Here is a 19,250-nt window from a genome sequence, read left to right as displayed (position 1 = left end):
ATCTGTTACTGCCATAATGACAGGTTTTTAACTACTAGCCGACCAGCCACCGTCATTATACGGCGGCAGGTCTGCTCTCCTGGGCGAGAGCCCGTAGCTATACGGCGGCTCTTTGAGCGGCCACTAGGGGCGCCCGCTCGCCCCCGACTCCCGTGCGTGTGCCCAGCGGGCTCGATCGCCGCCGGGCACCCGCGATTGCTCGTTACAGAGCGGGGACCGGGAGCTGTGTGTGTAAACATACAGCTCTCGGTCCTGTCAGTGGGGGAAATGCTGATCTTCTGTTCATACAATGTATGAACAGAAGATCAGTGTTTCCCCTAGTGAGGCCACCCCCCCTACAGTAAGAACACACCCAGGGACATACTTAACCCCTTCCCCGCCCCCTAGTGTTAACCCCTTCACTGCCAGTGGCATTTTTATAGTAATCCAATGCATTTTTTTTATAGCACTGATCGCTATAAAAATGCCAATGGTCCCAAAAATGTGTCAAAACTGTCCGCCATAATGTCACAGTACCGAAGAAAAATCGCTGATCGCCGCCATTACTAGTAAAAAAAATATATTAATAAAAATGCCATAAAAATACCCCCTATTTTGTAAACGCTATAACTTTTGCGCAAACCAATCAATAAACGTTTATTGCGATTTTTTTTTTTTACGAAAAATATGTAGAAGAATACCTATCGGCCTAAACTGAGGAAAAAAAATGTTTTATATATTTTTGGGGGATATTTATTATGGCAAAAAGTAAAAAAATATTTTTTTTTTTAAAATTGCCGCTCTATTTTTGTTTATAGCGCAAAAAATAAAAACCGCAGAGGTGATCAAATACCAACAAAAGAAAGCTCTATTTGTGGGAAAAAATAGGACGCCAATTTTGTTTGGGAGCCACGTCGCACAACCGCGCAATTGTCAGTTAAAGCGGCACAGTCCCGAATCGCAAAAAGTGCTCTGGTCTTTGGGCAGCAATATGGTCCGGGGGTTAAGTGGTTAAAGTGAAATGATTTGACCAATGGAGAGCAAACCACTGCACTAGACAGCAGACCATAGTGATTGGACTGTCACTCTTTTCCCCTTGATGTGTACATAAAGTCCAAACCCTTTTTTTTTTTTTAAAGTCTAGAAGAGATGAGCCATCATTCATGAACGCCAAATTAGCCTGATTGTCAATCCTTTTGTTGCTAAATCCCTGTCTACCCCCGACTCCAAACTGACCCGTTAGACAAAGCTTTGAAAATTATAATTTTTTCTATATTATCTGATGCAGAAAGATGTATGTATTTGGACAACCTATTCCTGCACTTTGAAGAAAAGCTTTGTGCAGCTGTCAGTCATGCTGGATTCCACCATTTGAACTAGGTACTTCTCATATCTGTATTGTTTACGTGGCTTGATTGGAGTCTTAGTGTGTTGACATATCTAGCAAGTTTGCCCTAGCCTATCTCAATTAAACGTCACATAGCTTGGATGATGGTAATGTTACTAGTTTAAATATTGCTTGTCACAACTGGGCTTGTGTATGAATTGCTTCCTGAGAGATCATGAACTCTCACTAACATCACAATTGCTCATAATCACCTTTTTTTTCTTTCTTGTTACAATAACTAGAATATTGAATTTAAAATCGGATTGTGTCCTAGGGCTGGTCTTCACTGGCTCGGAACGGGTGTTTGGGTTTGTGTATGTGTGTGTACCCCTGAAACGCCCAAAGACAATGCAGTTGGTGCACAATACCCAAGGTAGTGACAGTGTAGCAATGCGTCAAACTGCAGTGTTTAAGGTGGCAAAGTGAGGCCTTTCAACCCAAGGGCAATCTGACATATTCAAACATCAATAGCGGATGCTTAAAGGGGAGTTCCACCCACAATTTCACTTTTTAAATATAAATACCCCTGTAATACACAAGCTTAATGTAGTCTAGTAAAGTTAGTCTGTAAACTAAGGTCCGTTTTGTTAGGTTGTTAGAGCATTTAGTTAGTTTATAATCTAGAAATAGACCGTGGCCATCTTAAGTGTGGGCATCATGAAGCCAGACTGTATGACTTCCTGGATTTCAGCCTTGCAGATCTCGCACATGCTCAGTGCTGCACAAGCGATGTAGTAGGTTTCAGTCAGGTTTCCATAGCAACGGGAGTGTCAGAGGAAGTTGCCGCCCCTTCTCTATGCAAATAGGCTATTTGCAAGGACTACTGGGATACATGATGCCTATCCCAGAAACCCTTGCAAATAGCCTTGTGACTTAATAGCCTAGGCTAATAAGGAGGAGGAAGTAATGAAGGACTAGAAAATATAGGTATTTACAAACAACAAAATAAATAAAAAATTTCCATTCTGAACACTATGGCCCAGATTCTCAAAGGGCTTACGACGGCGCAACGCCATGTACGCCGTAGTAAGTCCTAATCTGGGCCGTCGTATCTATGCGACTGATTCTTAGAATCAGTTACGCATAGATAACCATTCGATCCGACAGGCGTAAGGCTCTTACGCCGTCGGATCTTAAATGCAATTTTTTTTTTTTGTCCGGCCTCCGTCGTTTTCCCCGTTGAGTATGCAAATTAGCTAGATACGCGAATTTACGAACGTACGCGCGTCCGACCCAGTAAAGTTACGACGTTTACGTTAGACTTGTCCCGGCGTAAAGTTGCCCCTGGGTATATGAGGCGCAATCAATGTTAAGTATGGCCGTCGTTCCCGCGTCGAAATTTGTAAATTTACATCGTTTGCGTATGTCGTCCGTGAATGGGGCTGGACGCCATTTACGTTCACGTCGAAACCAATGATGTCCTTGCGACGTCATTTGGAGCAATGCACCCTGGGATATTTTTCGGATGGCGCATGCGTAGTACGTTCGGCGTGGGAATGCGCTTAATTTAAATGCTACATGCCCTCTACCCGCCTAATTTGAATTAGGCGGGCTTGCGCCGGGTGATTTACGCTACGCCGCCGCAACGTTACACGCAAGTGCTTTGTGAATAAAGCAGCGGCGTAACGTAAATGAGATGCGTTACGCCCACCGACATTTACGCCGATCTACGAGAATCTGCCCCTATGAGATTAGGGCATGCAGCACAGACAAACATAAACAAATGGGTGGAACTCCACTTTAAACACAGAGGGCTTGCAAAGCATTGGCCGATGTTGGACTATGTAATGCCAATGGAGACAAGCTGGCAAGTAAATGCCTGGTTGGCAGATGTACAGAGCAAAGTGAGAATCTCGCTGGGGCTCCTGTGCTTTCACCTCCCTTTATATTCATTTGAATATATCCACATGGCAGCCAGACGAGGTAAAAACTGACAATTTACAATTCCTTGGTATTGCCCAAGGCATATGCCCATAAATGCTTTCTGGTAAGTGTAGCGTCTAAATTGTCCACCTGCTGGTGAGAGCTGGTATGGTCTTGGAGACCCAGCAGTTCTGTGAGGAGCATTGTACATGAATAGTCATGCTTCGTAATGCCCAGCACAAGCTGTAGAAAATCTGTTGGCACACTGGTATAAACTGACACTTGACCATTCACTGGCTCTATGCAAAAATACTAGCCTAGGTCTGAGGGAGAGAGTGCGCCCCGAAACGCATTGGCTGTACCCCGTGTTCCATGCATGTTCATGCACTTTGTTTATGGCCTTTTGTCAGTTGCATTTTGTGAGTACCCACTTTTATACAAAAATGTATTATTAAATTATCTCTGGTAATGCACTAGGTGTGCACGCCTTCCATTTCTCTTTTTTCTTATGGGGGAAAAATACCAGCCTGTCTACAATTGAACTGAGGAAGGAGATCATCCCTTTTTATAAGAACATATTATACAAAAAATGTTTTATGCAAACGGGTAAGACTACTACTTTTAGAAAGACCTGGAGAAGGTTTTAGACTGGCTGTGGTGGCCCGTATTCGGTTTGTGGTGGCCCATATTTGGTTCCTGTGCTTTTGAATGAGTTGAAGTTGAACAACATGTCTTTATGTTAAAATAAGCACTTTTTTTCTTCTTCCAGGTTATATTTCCAGAATGCTGAGGACTTATACGCTGCGTGCCTGTGATGGGGAATACATATCCCTCAAGTGCCCTCACAAAACCACCATCAGCATCCAGTCATCATTTTATGGGAGGAATATGCCAAGCCACCAGATATGTCCATCACGCCACACACAGACATTTGCTACCTTCATCAAAGAGGATGTAGCCTGTTCTGCTGGGACGTCTCTCCAGGTACACAGTCTCTGCCATGTTGTAAAATAATGAGAAACCATCTCCTGTTATCTTAAGGTCTGATGACCGATTTACTGTAGATACTAAACTGTTCTGCACTTTCTTTGATGGGTTTGTTGCATACTGCTTGTGACTTTATTAGTGATATATCCAGGGCTTTTTTTCAGGGGGAACTTGGGGGAACACAGTTCTACCACCTTTGGCTCAGACCCTTTGGTGCCTGCTCACCACAATCACTTGTAAACACAGAAGTCTGGTTTCTGTGTTTACAAGTGACAGCTCTGCACTCTGTGTGTAACCCCCCCTTAACTCTGTACTCTGTATGTAATGCAATCCTGGTATTTAATGCCCCTTTAAGACCCTTCTACTGTTTGTGAAATCTGAACGGGGTCGTGGTTGAGTTCCTGCACCTATTTTCTGAGAAAAAAAGCTCTGGATATATCCCATTAAAGCTTGTTGGGACCAGAAGTGATGGCAAATCTGTAGTTGTAACAAACGCTGCAACAGGACACGCCCTTTTGTTGGTCAGTTAGGCCTTATTGATCAGGGTTAAGGCCCTATAATTGTATGAATACCTACTGAGGTCTTTAAAGCTGACTTTTCAGGTATGGTGAACGTTGCATAGTTTCACTTGTCCAGCTTGGACCACAAAAGGGTGTGTATATGCCATACCTGTGGGATCCCTTTAGAACAGGGATCCTCAAACTACCGTGTTTCCCCGAAAATAAGACCTACCCCGAAAATGAGACCTAGTGCTATTTTACAGGAGGGCTGCAATATAAGCCCTACCCCGAAAATAAGCCCTAGTTCGAGGTGATTGTCTGCTTTTTGAGGAAACACGGTATAATCCTGGTACGGTGTGTGCAGTGTGCTGTGTGTCTGTAGCGGTGTCGGGTGTCATGTGCCTTTAAGGCCCCATACTCACGAGCAAACATGTCTGCTGAAACTGGCCCGCAGGCCAGTTTCAGCAGACATGTTTGGTCGTGTGTGGGCGCGAGCGGGCCGAATTCCAGCAAACATTTGCCCGCCGGGCCTTTTCCCAGCGGGCAAATATTATTGGACTTGTTTTAAAACAGCCCGCTGGAATTCAGCCCGCTCGGACATGTACGGTCGTCAGTACAGACCTACCGTACATGTCCAGGCGCCCGCCGTCCCTCGCATGCGTCGAATGACTTCGACGCATGCGTGGAAGCATTTTAAAGGCGGGCCGCCCACGTCGCCGCGTCATTGTCGCGGCGACACCGCGTCATCGACGCGGCGACACCGCGGACACGCCCCGCGTATTGTTTACGCGCGGACTTCTGTACGATGGTGTGTACAACCATCGTACAGAAGCCCTCTGGCAGACATGTATGGTGAAAACGGTCCGACGGACCGCTTTCACCATACATGTTTGTCCGTGTGTACCCGGCCTTATGCAGAGCGGCGCTCAGCTGATCTCCCCTGGTCTCCTCTTCTCCCGCCTGCCTGTCAGAGCTTCGGCGGGTAATTGAAAGCACTGTACGGTGCGGAGCCTCTGCAATCAATGTGTGTGGTTTGCAGCATGGATAATCACAAGGTATTTACAGTTTATTTTTCCTCACATGACAGGGAGAGAGCGAGTATATTAAGACCTACCCCGAAAATAAGCCCTACTGGGTCTTTTGTTGCCAAAATTAATATAAGACCCGGGCTTATTTTCGGGGAAACACGGTATGGCTCTCCAGCTGTTGTAGAACTACACATCCCATGAGGCATTGTAACACACTGACATTCACAGACATGACTAGGAATGATGGGAATTGTAGTTCCTGAAGAGCCGTAGTTTGAAGACCCATGCTTTAGAAGATGCCCTACTCTTTACTGAACATAGGAGGTTGCACAGGCAGCGTTCAGATTTTCCCAATGAATGCAAAGTGTTCAGATTGGACGAGGTGGAGATTGTGATGTCATTGTCCATTCTCTGATCAGTAAATGAGCTGCATTCAGTGCAAAAATACAAAGTATTCCCTTAATAGCTCCTGTGACAGGCAAAGTACTACTGTGTTCAAAGAAGGTGGGCAGCTGCTCAGTACAGGACATAAAGGCTATTTGCTATCCCTGTACTACCTACAGAGACTTTGAGTTTCTGCGGGGATTCCACAAGTATGGCACATACATACTTTGGTTTAAACCCTACCAATGTAACCTAAAACTTTCCATACCTAAACTTCAGTTTCAAAGCTAGCCATACAAAGTTTGACACTTTGTTGAATCCTGCTAAATCGTCGGCACTACCTGGCTTGACAAAAAAATTCAAAAGTCCAACAGAGCGAGTTTAAAACATGTTGGCTGAACTGTGACTGCATATGCATACAATCAGATGTGACTATTTGGGCAGTTTCTGGTTTTGTATACAACAGCTGGCAGTGTAGATTCGTCTATTCATTGTTTAGTGCGATCTACCAGTTTCAGCCTGTAGGGCTGAATAAGACGTATGCATGGCTAGCCTTCAGTATATCCAAAACGGCAAGTGTTGGCATCAAAGGAGTGATTTTACTTGGCCTGACTTTTTTGTTGTTCAAGTCCAGTTATTTGAGTACAGAAACCCCATTTGTAGTGGAACCAACAGGTGGCTCTACAGTTTAATTTGCAATTGTAGCTCCTAGTCCTGGTTAGACCCAGAATCTGTTGCATGTGTAGCACTACCCCCGAAGGATCTGCTGATTTGTTTTGGGTGGCATGTTGCCTCTATTTCCTCGCCGTAGGGTATCAGATGAGAGTTGAGAAAAAGTTCAATGTCCACACTTTAGACTTCTTTTCTTTGCTTTATTTGCTGAACGTGGTAAAAGAATAAAAGTAGTTAAGAGGTGGAAGGGTAATAGATAATAGGTTCAGGTGCACGCTTCTGTCCGGAAACTCTCCTGCTTCCAGCAACACAGCTTTCGTCGCCACTGCCACTCGCCAGAGTGGGTATTGCGCACCTGGATAGGCCTCTCTCACTAGCCTAGCAGCAAGGATGGCACACGGAAATTAGTAAAGTCTCTGCCACACACCTTCCCACAGATGGACATATGTTCGGTCCAAAATCCTCTCAACACAGGATTCAGCACCCGGATTTCACCCGATTTTTTTACTTCTTGTAAACTTGGAACTGACAGACGACCATCATTCAGCCTTTCATTAATGGTGCGTTCTTCAATGAAGTTCAAGGCCTCTCCTGAGATACCAGCCTTGTGCTCGGTGCTCTCCAAGATAGGTTCTTTATCGATTGGCTTCCTCCCTCCAGGACGGACAGTACAGGACCACTCTGCAAACGTAGACCCAGTCTGACTACAGGGCCTACTTAGTAGATCACAATCCCCGGACCAACGTGGTCCCGGAGCCAGGAACACTTGAGCCCGCATCACCGGCCAGGAGGGCCACTCACGGGGGTTGGCGTCTGTTGGCCCTTAAGTACCCCTCCCCAGCATGCACAGCGGGATAATCAACCACCACTAATTGGCTGCCGAAGGAGAACACCCAAAACACCGTGACCTGACTGCTGCCACCCCCACCCCAGATAACAATAGTGGTCACTCACAGTACAGCCATGGCTGGAACATAGGCCCAAAATTTGGAAAAAAATCATACAGTCTGAGTCAACTAACTCTCAGACTACCCTTTAAATTTTAAAGCAGTGCTGGCTAAAAAGTAGCAGGCCGCTACAAATGATTTTTCTGTTGCAAGTAGTAGAGCATTATGTTGTGTTAGGCAATGGTTAACAAAGTTTGGAGTTTAAAGTGGTACCCGTTATCTGCTAATTTAAGTTGAAGGTGCAAACTTTCAGAATAACCTGGATCCCTTCTTCAGATACCTTCAGGACAGTTGTCTGACACGCAATCCTTTCTATAAAGTCTCTTTGCATATGCATTCACCACTTCAGGTGGCCTTCTGGTGTTCTTCTAGCATGCATCAGCATTGTGGACTATGCTTTAATCGTTATGTTTACCGAGTGTCCATTGTTGCTGTAATGAATTTCCTGTGCTTCAGTCAATTACTTGTGTCATAGCATAGCCTGGGGGTATGTTTTGGTAGTTGCTCGCTTTTCAGCAAGTTTTATTACACTCTTTGTACTGCTCTGGCAATGTAAGCAGAAGCTAAATCTACACCCGTTGACACTTGGCAAATAGAGGCCTGACTGCCAGTCAACAATTGGGTTTCTCAAGACAAAGTTGTGTGGGTTTTATTTTTTATATATAACCGACCTCGGAATACCATCCTCATACAATTTCAACAAACTAATTGCATGTGGATGAGTTACATGGCGTTCACCAGCTAAACGGATGATTGACTGTTTGCTAATGTGTATTTAGCCCTGATTACAATGTACGGCTATACTCGCATACCTTCAGGGTCTGATACTACAGTGTTGTGTCATGCCTCAAGTCTGTGGTTAGATCTTGTTTGCCTGCTGCTTAACAAATGTTTTCCTTTAGAACTGGAAGCAGGAAATGCTAAATCTATCCCTACACTTCAGATCTCTGGTTCAGTCTGAGGGCTAAATCGGTCAGTAGATTGCTGCCAGTTAGTGCGGTGTTCAGATCTACTGCTACCCGAATGCCCAGTAACTGCATCTTATAGACTGAGCCAAGCGAACATTTCTCAGCCCAATTCTTAAATGTTTTGTTGCCAAGCCAAGTAGTGCCAGCAGGTCTACGCGTGGCTCTAATTTCAGACAATTCAGTAGAAACTGGCTAAAATTCAAGCCGTGTATCCCAATAATTTTTTAATGGCCCCAACATCCATTTAGTAAACCACACACCTCTTCCTTTAACACCCCCCCCACACATGCATGTGAATAATTGTGTTACATTGGAAAAAAAATAGGTTGGGTATGGTTTATTATTTTTTTTGGATGATGGCTTGTTAAAATGAAGGCAACAAGGGGTTAGAACTCCTGTCGGTTTTCTATGACTGTTGTGCTGCAGTAGTAAACAGGAAAAAGCTAAGATTTGAGTGCCGCCATTATAAACCTTGAGGATAAAGTATCCACTTTCCATGTCTATAGCTACAGAAACAAGTGAGCGCTGGCTTTAAAAAAAAAAACTAACAAAAAAAATTAACAAAAAAAACTCCAGGTAAAAATCTTTTGTTATAAATGGAAAATTTCCTATCAAATACTTGACCATCACCTTGTAAAACAACCAATTTAGTTTAAGCCTAGGTTCACACTGCTGCGAATTCAAAATCGCGGTAAAATGCGCGATTTTACCGCGATTTCGCGGCCGCGATTTTGGCCGCAATTTAATGTAAATCGTGGCCCGAAATCGCAAAAAGTAGTACAGGAACTACTTTTTGAAATCGCAGATGCGGCGTCGCACTGATTAGGACAGTGCCATTGCCGACAATTGCCGCTGATTTGAGATGTGATTTGACATGTCAAATCGCATCTCAAATCGTTCCAAATCGTACCCAGTGTGAACCAGGGCTTAAATAGAAATGGACATTTTTTTCCCCATCTAGATATAAAAACAGTTTTTTTTTTTTTTTTTTTTTTTTTCTGTCCTCACTTGACCCTCTAAGCTCCTTGCACAGCGAAAGGTCAGAGCTGGGGGAGGAGAAACGGCAGCACACAACTTCAGTAAGGCCCGGTTCACACCGATGTGAGTTCATAACGAATGTGATGCGTCAAACATTATAAATTTGCATGTCATCCATAAGTCATTGTTTTCATACATGCGTTGCGATTCCTCTACGGATACGATAAAAAAAGGTCTTGTGCGAGTTTACAGAATTGTGTTGAGAATTTAGTCTCCATAGACATCAATGTAAATCGTTCTGGAATCGCATTGATGGTTCACATATGTGCAAATTCCACCACACTATTCTCCACAAAAACCAGTAAGTTAACACTATTTCTTTATCGTACATCACGGGACACAGAGCGGCATTCATTACTATATGGGTTATATGGAGTACCTTCAGGTGTAGACACTGGCAATCTCAAACAGGAAATGCCCCTCCCTATATAACCCCCTCCCATAGGAGGAGTACCTCAGTTTTTACGCCAGTGTCTTAGGTGTTAGTCATGGTTTAGCTTGCCTCCGCATCCTTGGGATTAGGTGAGCTACCGGTTCTGTCCAAAAAAGCCTCAGCGCTAAAGTGGTCAGTAACCGGACCCCAAACCCTTGGGGTATAGCCCATAATGCTTTTCTTTTTAGAGAGCTGGACCCTGGGCCCAGAACTTAGAAACCTTTGGGTACCTAAAGTTTTCTGTTGCCAGGGTGCTATATGGGCCCAGGACAGTGGATCCTTCATAGGAACCCAGGGCCTGAAGGTCTAGACATCCCCACGGAGATGGGGGAAGATTGGGCCTCTTGCTTGGCAAAGTCCTGCGGCATGGAGCAGGTAAGTGAGGGGAAAACTTGCGGAACTTGGTTCTTAGCAGGTTTTTTTCTGGGGGGTCACAGGGGACATGCCTAAAGTTATGCACTGCATCTGGCAAACTAGTCACATATCATAAAGATAGGATGGCTCTCTATGTATTATTCCCCATAAGATGTGACCTCCCTTGTAGTGTTGGAAAAGCATTGAGTGGGGCCTGTGTTATATAAAAATATATGTGTGTGTCAGAGAGCTTTGCTTACCTGCAGGCCTCCAGGCGATGCTCCATTCAGTCTTCCTCCTCAGAGCCTGCAAGCAGGCAAAACGCTGACCTCCTCATGGTTCCAGGCTGCAGGCTGCAGTTTGCTGGAACAGAGAGGTCCCTTCCTCCCAAAATCCCCCCCCCCTCCCCCTGTCGGGAGGGGCATTTCCTGTTTGAGGTTGCTGGGGGGGAAGGGCGGGTCAGTGGCTTAAAGGAAGGGGCGGCCCTTCCTTGTTTGTTCCATCAATACTTTGGAACTGAGGAGAAAGACCAGAGCGGCAGCACGGGGCGCCGAGGACACACAGTGGCCAGAAAGGATATTGCAGTCTTCAGAGGACTGTTTTGTCAAGCCTAGAAATAGGCTGTTTCTTTTCCATCTCATAGTTTTTCTTTGCAATACTACTCAGGGGGACAGAATGTTTTTTCTTTCCTGGATTTGAAACAAAAACGAAAAAAAAAAAAAAAAAAAGTCATCTAGGGGAGAGGAAGCATTTTTTTATCCCCCAAACAGGTGTTTGGACAATTAACTTTTATAGTTCCAAATACCAATAGGTAGCAGGTGTACCTCGGTATTGTACCATGGTATGCCGCTGTTTTCCCTACAGGGAGCCTTGGGGCCATCGGGATCTGGGGCTGGAGCTGACGCGGGTCAGTCCAACCCTAAGATGGTCACGGAGGAGGTATTACTCACCTCTTTAAAAGAGATGCAGAAAAGCATGGGAAAAATGATATCCGCAGCTATGCGGGGCAGTAAGCGGAATAGATCTCCGTCGCCCGAGCGCGGACCCTCAGAAGAGGAGGTCCTTTCCTCAGGGGAATTGGACGACCTCTTGGACACGGACCAAGTAGGTTCAGGGATCGAAGACCCGGATACAGAGGAGTCTGGGGCAGTCTCCCTGAGGGAGAGCTGGTGGATTCAAGGATTGTCGGACTTGGTCCATAGGACATTCAACTTGCCAGTACCAGATCTCCAGGTATCGACGGTTTCAGCTTTGGGCTCACTGAGGGCGCCTCAAAGCAATGCTGTGTTTCCGATCCATCCTCTATTAGAGGGAATTTTGTTCCAAGATTGGAACAAGCCAGATAAGATCTTCTTACCACCTAAAAGGTTCTCTGTCCTATATCCTATGGAAGAAAATTTTTCCAAAAGATGGGCTACTCCTGCAGTGGACGCAGCCATCTCATGTGTTAACAGATCGTTAACATGCCCTGTAGAAAACATACAGGTGTTCAAGGATCCAGTTGATAAGCGCTTGGAAGCACTACTTAAGAACTCCTTCACTACTGCAGGGGCAGTAGTACAGCCAGCTGTGGCTGCGATTGGGGTCGCTCAAGCATTATCGGATCAATTTAAGCAGATGCTTAAACTTATTCCGGCCCAGCAGGCAGAAAAATTTTCGGATGTCCCTAAGGCCATATGTTTTACGGTAGACGCAATCAAGGATTCTATCCAGCAAGCGTCACGTTTATCGTTATCCCTTATCCATATGAGAAGACTCTTATGGTTAAAAAGCTGGGAGGCTGAGCCCCCATGCAAGAAGCTCCTGGTAGGGTTCCCCTTCCATGGAGGACGACTCTTCGGAGAAGACCTAGATAAATACATTCAGACCATTTCAAACGGCAAGAGTACTCTCTTGCCAACTAAGAAGAAGGTTCAGGGACCTGCGTTTAAACGACAGTATTCCCCTGGGCAGGGGCCCTCTAATGCCAAGCAGTATCGACGGCCTCCTGCAAAAGCAAACTTCGGCTTCAACAGCAGATCACAAGGACAGGCTGTTAGAGGCAAAAGGCAGTGGTTTCGCAAAAATGCCACGGCCGTGGCACACATAAATCACCAAGGGGGAACCAGGAGTCAAGCCGCTCAGAGAGAGGTGAGCTTGATTCTTCTATGGGCAGAGGCTCATGTGCCCTGCATATCGGCAATATTCATTCCAGGAGTGGACAACTTTCAGGCGGACTTCTTAAGCCGCCAGACTCTATGGCCGGGGGAATGGTCTCTGCATCCACTAGTCTTTCAAGCACTCTACCAAAGATGGGGAGTGCCGGACGTGGATATCATGGCATCGAGACTCAACAAGAAACTAGACAGGTTCATGTCCCGCTCAAGGGATCCGATGGCCTGCGGAACCGATGCGTTGGTTTGCCCTTGGCATCAGTTCAAACTTCTTTATGCGTTTCCCCCGCTCCAGTTACTACCCCGCCTGCTGCGCAGGATCCGGGTGGAGCACATACCAGTCATCCTGGTAGCTCCAGCATGGCCCAGAAGGGCATGGTACTCACTAATCTTAAGGATGGTAGTGGGAGACCCTTGGACTCTTCCTCTACGGCCAGACCTGCTATCGCAAGGTCCGATCCTCCACCCTGCCTTACGGCATCTAAATTTGACGGCCTGGAAGCTGAATCCCTGATTCTCAGGGGTAGAGGTCTGTCTCAGAAAGTAATCTCTACCCTAATCAGAGCCAGGAAACCGGTCTCTAGGGTGATTTATTACAGGGTCTGGAAGGCCTATGTAGGCTGGTGTGAGTCCAAGCGATGGCTTTCTCGCAAATTTACCATCGATAGAGTATTAAGTTTTCTCCAGCTAGGAGTGGATAAAGGATTGGCATTAAGCACAATCAAAGGACAGATTTCTGCTCTGTCAGTGTGGTTTCAGCGGCCGCTGGCCACCCACTCGCTGGTTAAGACCTTCCTTCAAGGGGTCTTACGTATTAGACCTCCAGTTAAATCCCCGCTTTGTCCGTGGGATTTAAATCTTGTTCTGTCAAGTTTACAGAAACAACCGTTTGAGCCGTTGGCTGATATTCCTTTGGTTCTACTGACAAGGAAGTTAGTATTTTTGGTTGCCATAGTTTCCGCAAGAAGAGTTTCGGAGCTGGCAGCCTTATCCTGTAAGGAACCATATCTTGTTTTTCATAAGGACAGGGTCGTTCTCCGCCCTCATCCTTCCTTCCTTCCGAAGGTCATATCCAGTTTTCATTTGAACCAGGATTTGGTATTACCATCCTTCTTCCCTAAACCTACTTCCAGAAAGGAAGGGTTGCTGCATACCTTGGATATTGTCAGGGCCATGAAGGCCTATCTTAAAGCTACAAAGAAGATCCGGAAGACAGATGTGCTGTTCATTCTACCGGATGGGCCCAAGAAGGGGCAGGCAGCTGCAAAGTCCACCATTTCTAGGTGGATTAAGCAATTAATCACTCAGGCCTACGGCTTGAAAGGGTTGCCTCCTCCAGTATCATTAAAGGCTCATTCTACTAGAGCCATGGGCGCCTCCTGGGCAGCACACCACCAGATCTCTATGGCTCAAGTTTGCAAGGCGGCAACCTGGTCTTCTGTCCACACGTTTACAAAATTCTACAAGTTGGACGTAAGAAGGAATACTGATACTGCCTTCGGGCAGGCAGTGCTGCAGGCTGCAGTTTGAGACCCTCGGATTCCGGGGCTCCTCTTGTTCGAGTTAAATTTAAAAATTTTATTTTTCTCAACTAAGTTGGATTTATTATGATTTGAGTATATCTCTAAATTAAATCCTTTTGTCTTGGAGATGTTCTCCCTCCCCTCATTGTAAGCATTGCTTTGGGACATCCCATATAGTAATGAATGCCGCTCTGTGTCCCGTGATGTACGATAAAGAAAAAGAGATTTTTAATACAGCTTACCTGTAAAATCTTTTTCTTGGAGTACATCACGGGACACAGAGCTCCCACCCCTCTTTTTTGAGGACCATTTTGGGAGGCATACTGCTTGCTACAAAACTGAGGTACTCCTCCTATGGGAGGGGGTTATATAGGGAGGGGCATTTCCTGTTTGAGATTGCCAGTGTCTACACCTGAAGGTACTCCATATAACCCATATAGTAATGAATGCCGCTCTGTGTCCCGTGATGTACTCCAAGAAAAAGATTTTACAGGTAAGCTGTATTAAAAATCTCTTTTTTTTATTTGCACATTATGATTCCATTGGCTAGAACATCAACCGCAGCTGTCCAACTCCTGAAATTCGCACCTCGCACAGGACAAAAAAGAACAAATTCACAGCGCAGCAGTGTGAACTGTAAATGGTTGTGTAGAGGGAGGGGCGGTGCATGTGAACTGAAGCCTGATCATTGAAGGAGAGCAGGTTGAGTTCCCAGTGCAGCTAGAACTGACCACACTTTGCTCTCATGCCTAGTGTGGTCAGTTTTAATAGGAGAGCGAAGGGACTGGCAGGAACATCAGGGATTTCACAAAAGCAAAACAGGATTTATTTTTTGGCATACAAGTACATGGTACAGCAAGCATGTACCAGAGGGGGAAAAATGGTGTGTGTATTTTTTCTGATGGACCCAATGACTGCCTGCCTCCTTTTGGGCAGACTTTTTCTTGCTCCTACCCTATAGGACTCCACTCCCCATACATTTTTAAGTAGATTCGCACTGTTCCGTACCTAGCCTACCTATGACATTGGACCGGTAACCATACTGTCATGGAGTCTACCAGGAAAGTAAAATGTTATAAGTATTTGGTAGGAAAATGTTAATTTTCCTAACTTCATGGCAGCATATATTTTTGAAAGAACTAGCCACAAGCAAGGGTGAGATGCTAAAAAGGTAAGGTTTCAATCATTGCTCTAGCCAACAAACATAAGACCAAAGGTTAAGAGCATATGGCTTGAGAAACCTCCCCTAATTTGTCAGATCATCTCCCAGACTTGCCAGCCTAGGTTCCTTGTGAGAACTCTCCAGCTTGCAATTGTAAGATGGGAATGGATCTAACTCTGGAATATTGCCCAAAGACGAAGCCCACTTGAAGGAATCGGATGTCGGGACTACTCATTGTCAAATTGGGATTCCTCCTGGAATTGATGAATCCCTAGGTCGATTGGTGCACAATTTGAACCACCCTTATGACCTACAGTTATAGACCCACCAATGGCTGGAATACTCTTTAATATTTGCTGGGGAAGCCAGTATCATCTGGGAACCATTCCACTAATTGCTGGGAATATGCTGTGACATGGTCTCATTGATTGGCTGGGAACGCTGACCCTACTTCTGTGTTCCATCAATGCCACCCTACTGATGGCAGGAGAACCCAGTATTGTAACTTTCCCACCAATGGCTGGAAGCAACCTGTATCCATTCACAACTATGCCAGAGATCTAGGAGCCGACATTGGTAAACTTAGAAAAGTAGAACTCTATCTTGATATGTCCCACAAGTAGGAAAAAACACAATCTGGATCAGCCTCAATTTTAGGGGGGGTCCTAATGAGGTAGGAATCTAAGCAAATGTAGGTTGTCACGGGAGTCAGGCCAATTTAGTCTCAGAAGGTATATGGCCCCTCCAGGATTGCTGCCAGTTATTTACAATTTACATGTTCCTTGAGGTAGCCTACACCTCCTGGAGCGTACATATTTGTAACCCAGCAGATTTTTTAAAATGTTTTCCTTTATTATAAAGTCAGTAGTGGTAACCTGTTCCTAACCTTAGTAAAGAGGTTTTGGGCAGAGATCTGAAGCCTGCCACCATGTCAAAGTAGGTCCTGAGCATGTCTCTAAATTTTCAATTTTTTTATTTATTTTTTCAAAAAATATGGGGTCAAACTTCATCTTTGGCCAAAATCATACACATGGTATGAGCCATGCTTTATATTTAGAAATTACATAATTGTTAAGGGCAGATACACTGCAGCCTGTGCCTCCACACAGGGGTCCTATTTAAGACAATAGGGCCATGTAAATTCCTAATCGCTGCACTTACCCCCTTACCCCCTCTTTAGATGAACAGAACCCCAAATAAAAAATTATATATAGGTGGTCAATTTTTTCATTGTGTTGTAACATGATCCAATCAAACTGGAAACCATTCAGGTTCTGTGTGTGTGTGTGTGGTTCGTATGCCACGTTTTAAGCTGCTTTGCTTTAAACGGATCTCCGCCGATTTTTTTTTATTTTTTGATTTTTTTTTATTAAAAGCCAGCAGCTACAAAATACTGCAGCTGCTGACTTTTAATATTAATCGCTCGTCGCTCTGCTGCCCCCACCACCGTCCTCAGTGAGGGAACCAGGAAGTGAAGCATTGCGGCTTCACTGCCCGGTTCCCTACGGAGCATGCGCGAGTCATGCTGCACCGTGCTCACTGGTCCCGCTGTGTTATGGGAGCCGTGTGTTTCCCAAAACACAATGGGGGGGGGGGTCTGACGTCCTGCCCACAGTCTACCCCAGACTGTGTGGCCGGATGTGGGTGCAAATACCTGTCTTAGACAGGTATCTGCACCCCCTCCCCCCTGAAAGGTGTCAAATGTGACACCGGAGGGGGGAGGGTTCCGATGAGCGGAAGTTTCAATTTAGGGTGGAGCTCCGCTTTAAGAATGCTTGTATTGTGTTAAAAAACAATATCATTTACTATTGTTGGGTACTTAGATTGTGACCACTACATAAAAAATAAATAAAAGCTGGATGAGATACCATCTCTGCATTAAGAAAACTTTTATACCGTTTTAATACTTGTATATACCTATTGCTGCATCCCTCCTTATTCATATTTAAGTAAAACGAAGCAACAGTTACTTTGTTATACCTCCCTTCCTGTCCATGTACTTTTTTTTTTTTTTTTTTATCAAGTTTCTTAAATGAGAAACTTAAAATTCGTTCAATTTTAATACGTTGATCCCAGGCATAATATGCAAGAACTTAATAGTTTTATGCACGCAAGTTCGTAGTAGTCAAGGGGAAAACGAGCTATGCGTGAATGGATGAACTTGGCCCAAACTTCCTTAATTTTTTTTTTTTTAACATTCGATTTAGGCTAATTTAAGGGGAGCAGAAACTGGTATTTTTTTTAAATCAATGCCGTACTTACCGTTTTAGAGATCGATGTTCCCCCGCCGCTTCCGGGTATGATCTTCGGGACTGGGAGTTCCTATTTGATTGACAGCCTTCCGACGGTCGCATACAGCGCGTCACCAGGTGCCGAAAGAAGCCGAACGTCGGTACGGCTCTATACTGCGCTGCGCACCGACGTTCGGCTACTTTCGGAAACTCGTGACGCACTGGATGCGACTGTCGGAAGCCTGTCAATCAAATGGGAACGCCCAGTCCCGCAGCCCATACCCGGAAGCGGCGGGAGAACATCTATCTCTACAACGGTAAGTACGGCATTGATTTTTAAAAAGAAAAACCCATTTCTGCTCCCCTTAGCCTAAATCTAATGTTAAAAATTTATATTTTGGGTGAACCTCCACTTTAAGCAGAATATATCCTATTAAAGCATACAAATACAGCCTTATTCAATAAAAAGTCCTTCTGTGCTAATTCTTAAAGAGGAATATTTAGCAGTAAATGTAACATTATCTAGGCAGGTAAATCTATTAGGCCTCTTTCACACATGACAAATCTGTGATGATCCGCCCTGTGAACCTCCGCTTGCTTAGCGGGGATCGCTCCGCTGAGCCACCGGATGATCTCCACTCTCCCCTATGGGGGGATCGGATGAATACTGGCCGTCTGTCCGTGTTCACCCGATCCGCAGACTGATGGGAAAAATAGGGTTTTCCTCCGTCTGCAGAATCGGAGGATTGCGGACCCGGATGAGATTGGGTGTCAGCAGATGTTCATCCGCTGACACCCATGATCTCATAGGGACCAATGTATGTCCCTTTTTTATCCATACACGGATGGATGAAAAAGCAGACATATGGTCTGCCCGTGTGAAAGGGCCCTTGCTTTAATTCAGAACACATGTACCAGAAAGCAGACTTTTTTTTTACCTGGTGATCCTGCCAAAAAAGACATCCTGTCCTAGAGTGACAGCTCACTCGCATAGTAGCACTGTCGACCATAGGACATGAATGCAAATGCATCCCTTCTCTCCCTTGCCTCATAAAATAGAGGGGAGGAGGTAGGTAATTAATGGCAACCATGTATCTGAAAGCTGCAAAGGCTCATGAAACTATCCACTCAGTGTGTTTTTGCACTTATCAAACCAATGTTAACATGCTTTTCTATATGGCTTTGATTTCAGCTGAGCTAATTCCTATTATATGAAATCTGTGCAGCTGTGATTGTTCCTTTTTTTTGCTATGTTGGGTGCCAAATGCAGTTTTACCCTGGAAATATTTTAACATTTTTGGAACCATAAATTGCATATAAATGTATTTTCACACAAGTTATTTAGTCTTTAAAGGGAATTGGTCATAAGCCCATTAACTTCAACAATATTCCATAAGATTATGTGCATTTCATTTTATGCCTGCTTGCATGTAAAATGCTTCATTGTGGATATCTAAAAGCCAGAGAATGCTGCAGGGTGCTGCCATCTTGGATGTTATGTCAGCAGTCGCTCTATAGTATTCCTCTCTGCCCCCTACACTCACCCCTTTAAGACTGCATTCACACCTAGGCGTTTTTACGCCTGTAGCGCTACGCCGCTGCCGCCAGAGGGCTGAAAACAGATGTCCCTCTATGGAGATG

At 45.0% G+C, this 19,250-nt stretch overlaps 1 protein-coding gene across 1 annotated transcript in view; it reads left to right on the top strand.

Moving 5' to 3' along the window:
- Window positions 1-19,250, top strand: part of LOC120936263 (protein eva-1 homolog C-like) — a 583,492-nt gene that overhangs the window by 72,066 nt on the left and 492,176 nt on the right. Inside the window, exon 2 of the mRNA XM_040348487.1 lies at window positions 3,999-4,213. Within this exon, the coding sequence (XP_040204421.1) occupies window positions 3,999-4,213 (215 nt within the window). The remainder of the gene's footprint in view (window positions 1-3,998; window positions 4,214-19,250) is intronic.

This window comes from Rana temporaria, chromosome 4 (assembly GCF_905171775.1).
Source record: "Rana temporaria chromosome 4, aRanTem1.1, whole genome shotgun sequence".
Classification (NCBI taxonomy): Eukaryota; Metazoa; Chordata; class Amphibia; order Anura; family Ranidae; genus Rana; species Rana temporaria.
Note: the sequence above shows the minus strand (reverse complement) of the source record. Positions and strands in the feature narration are given on the sequence as shown.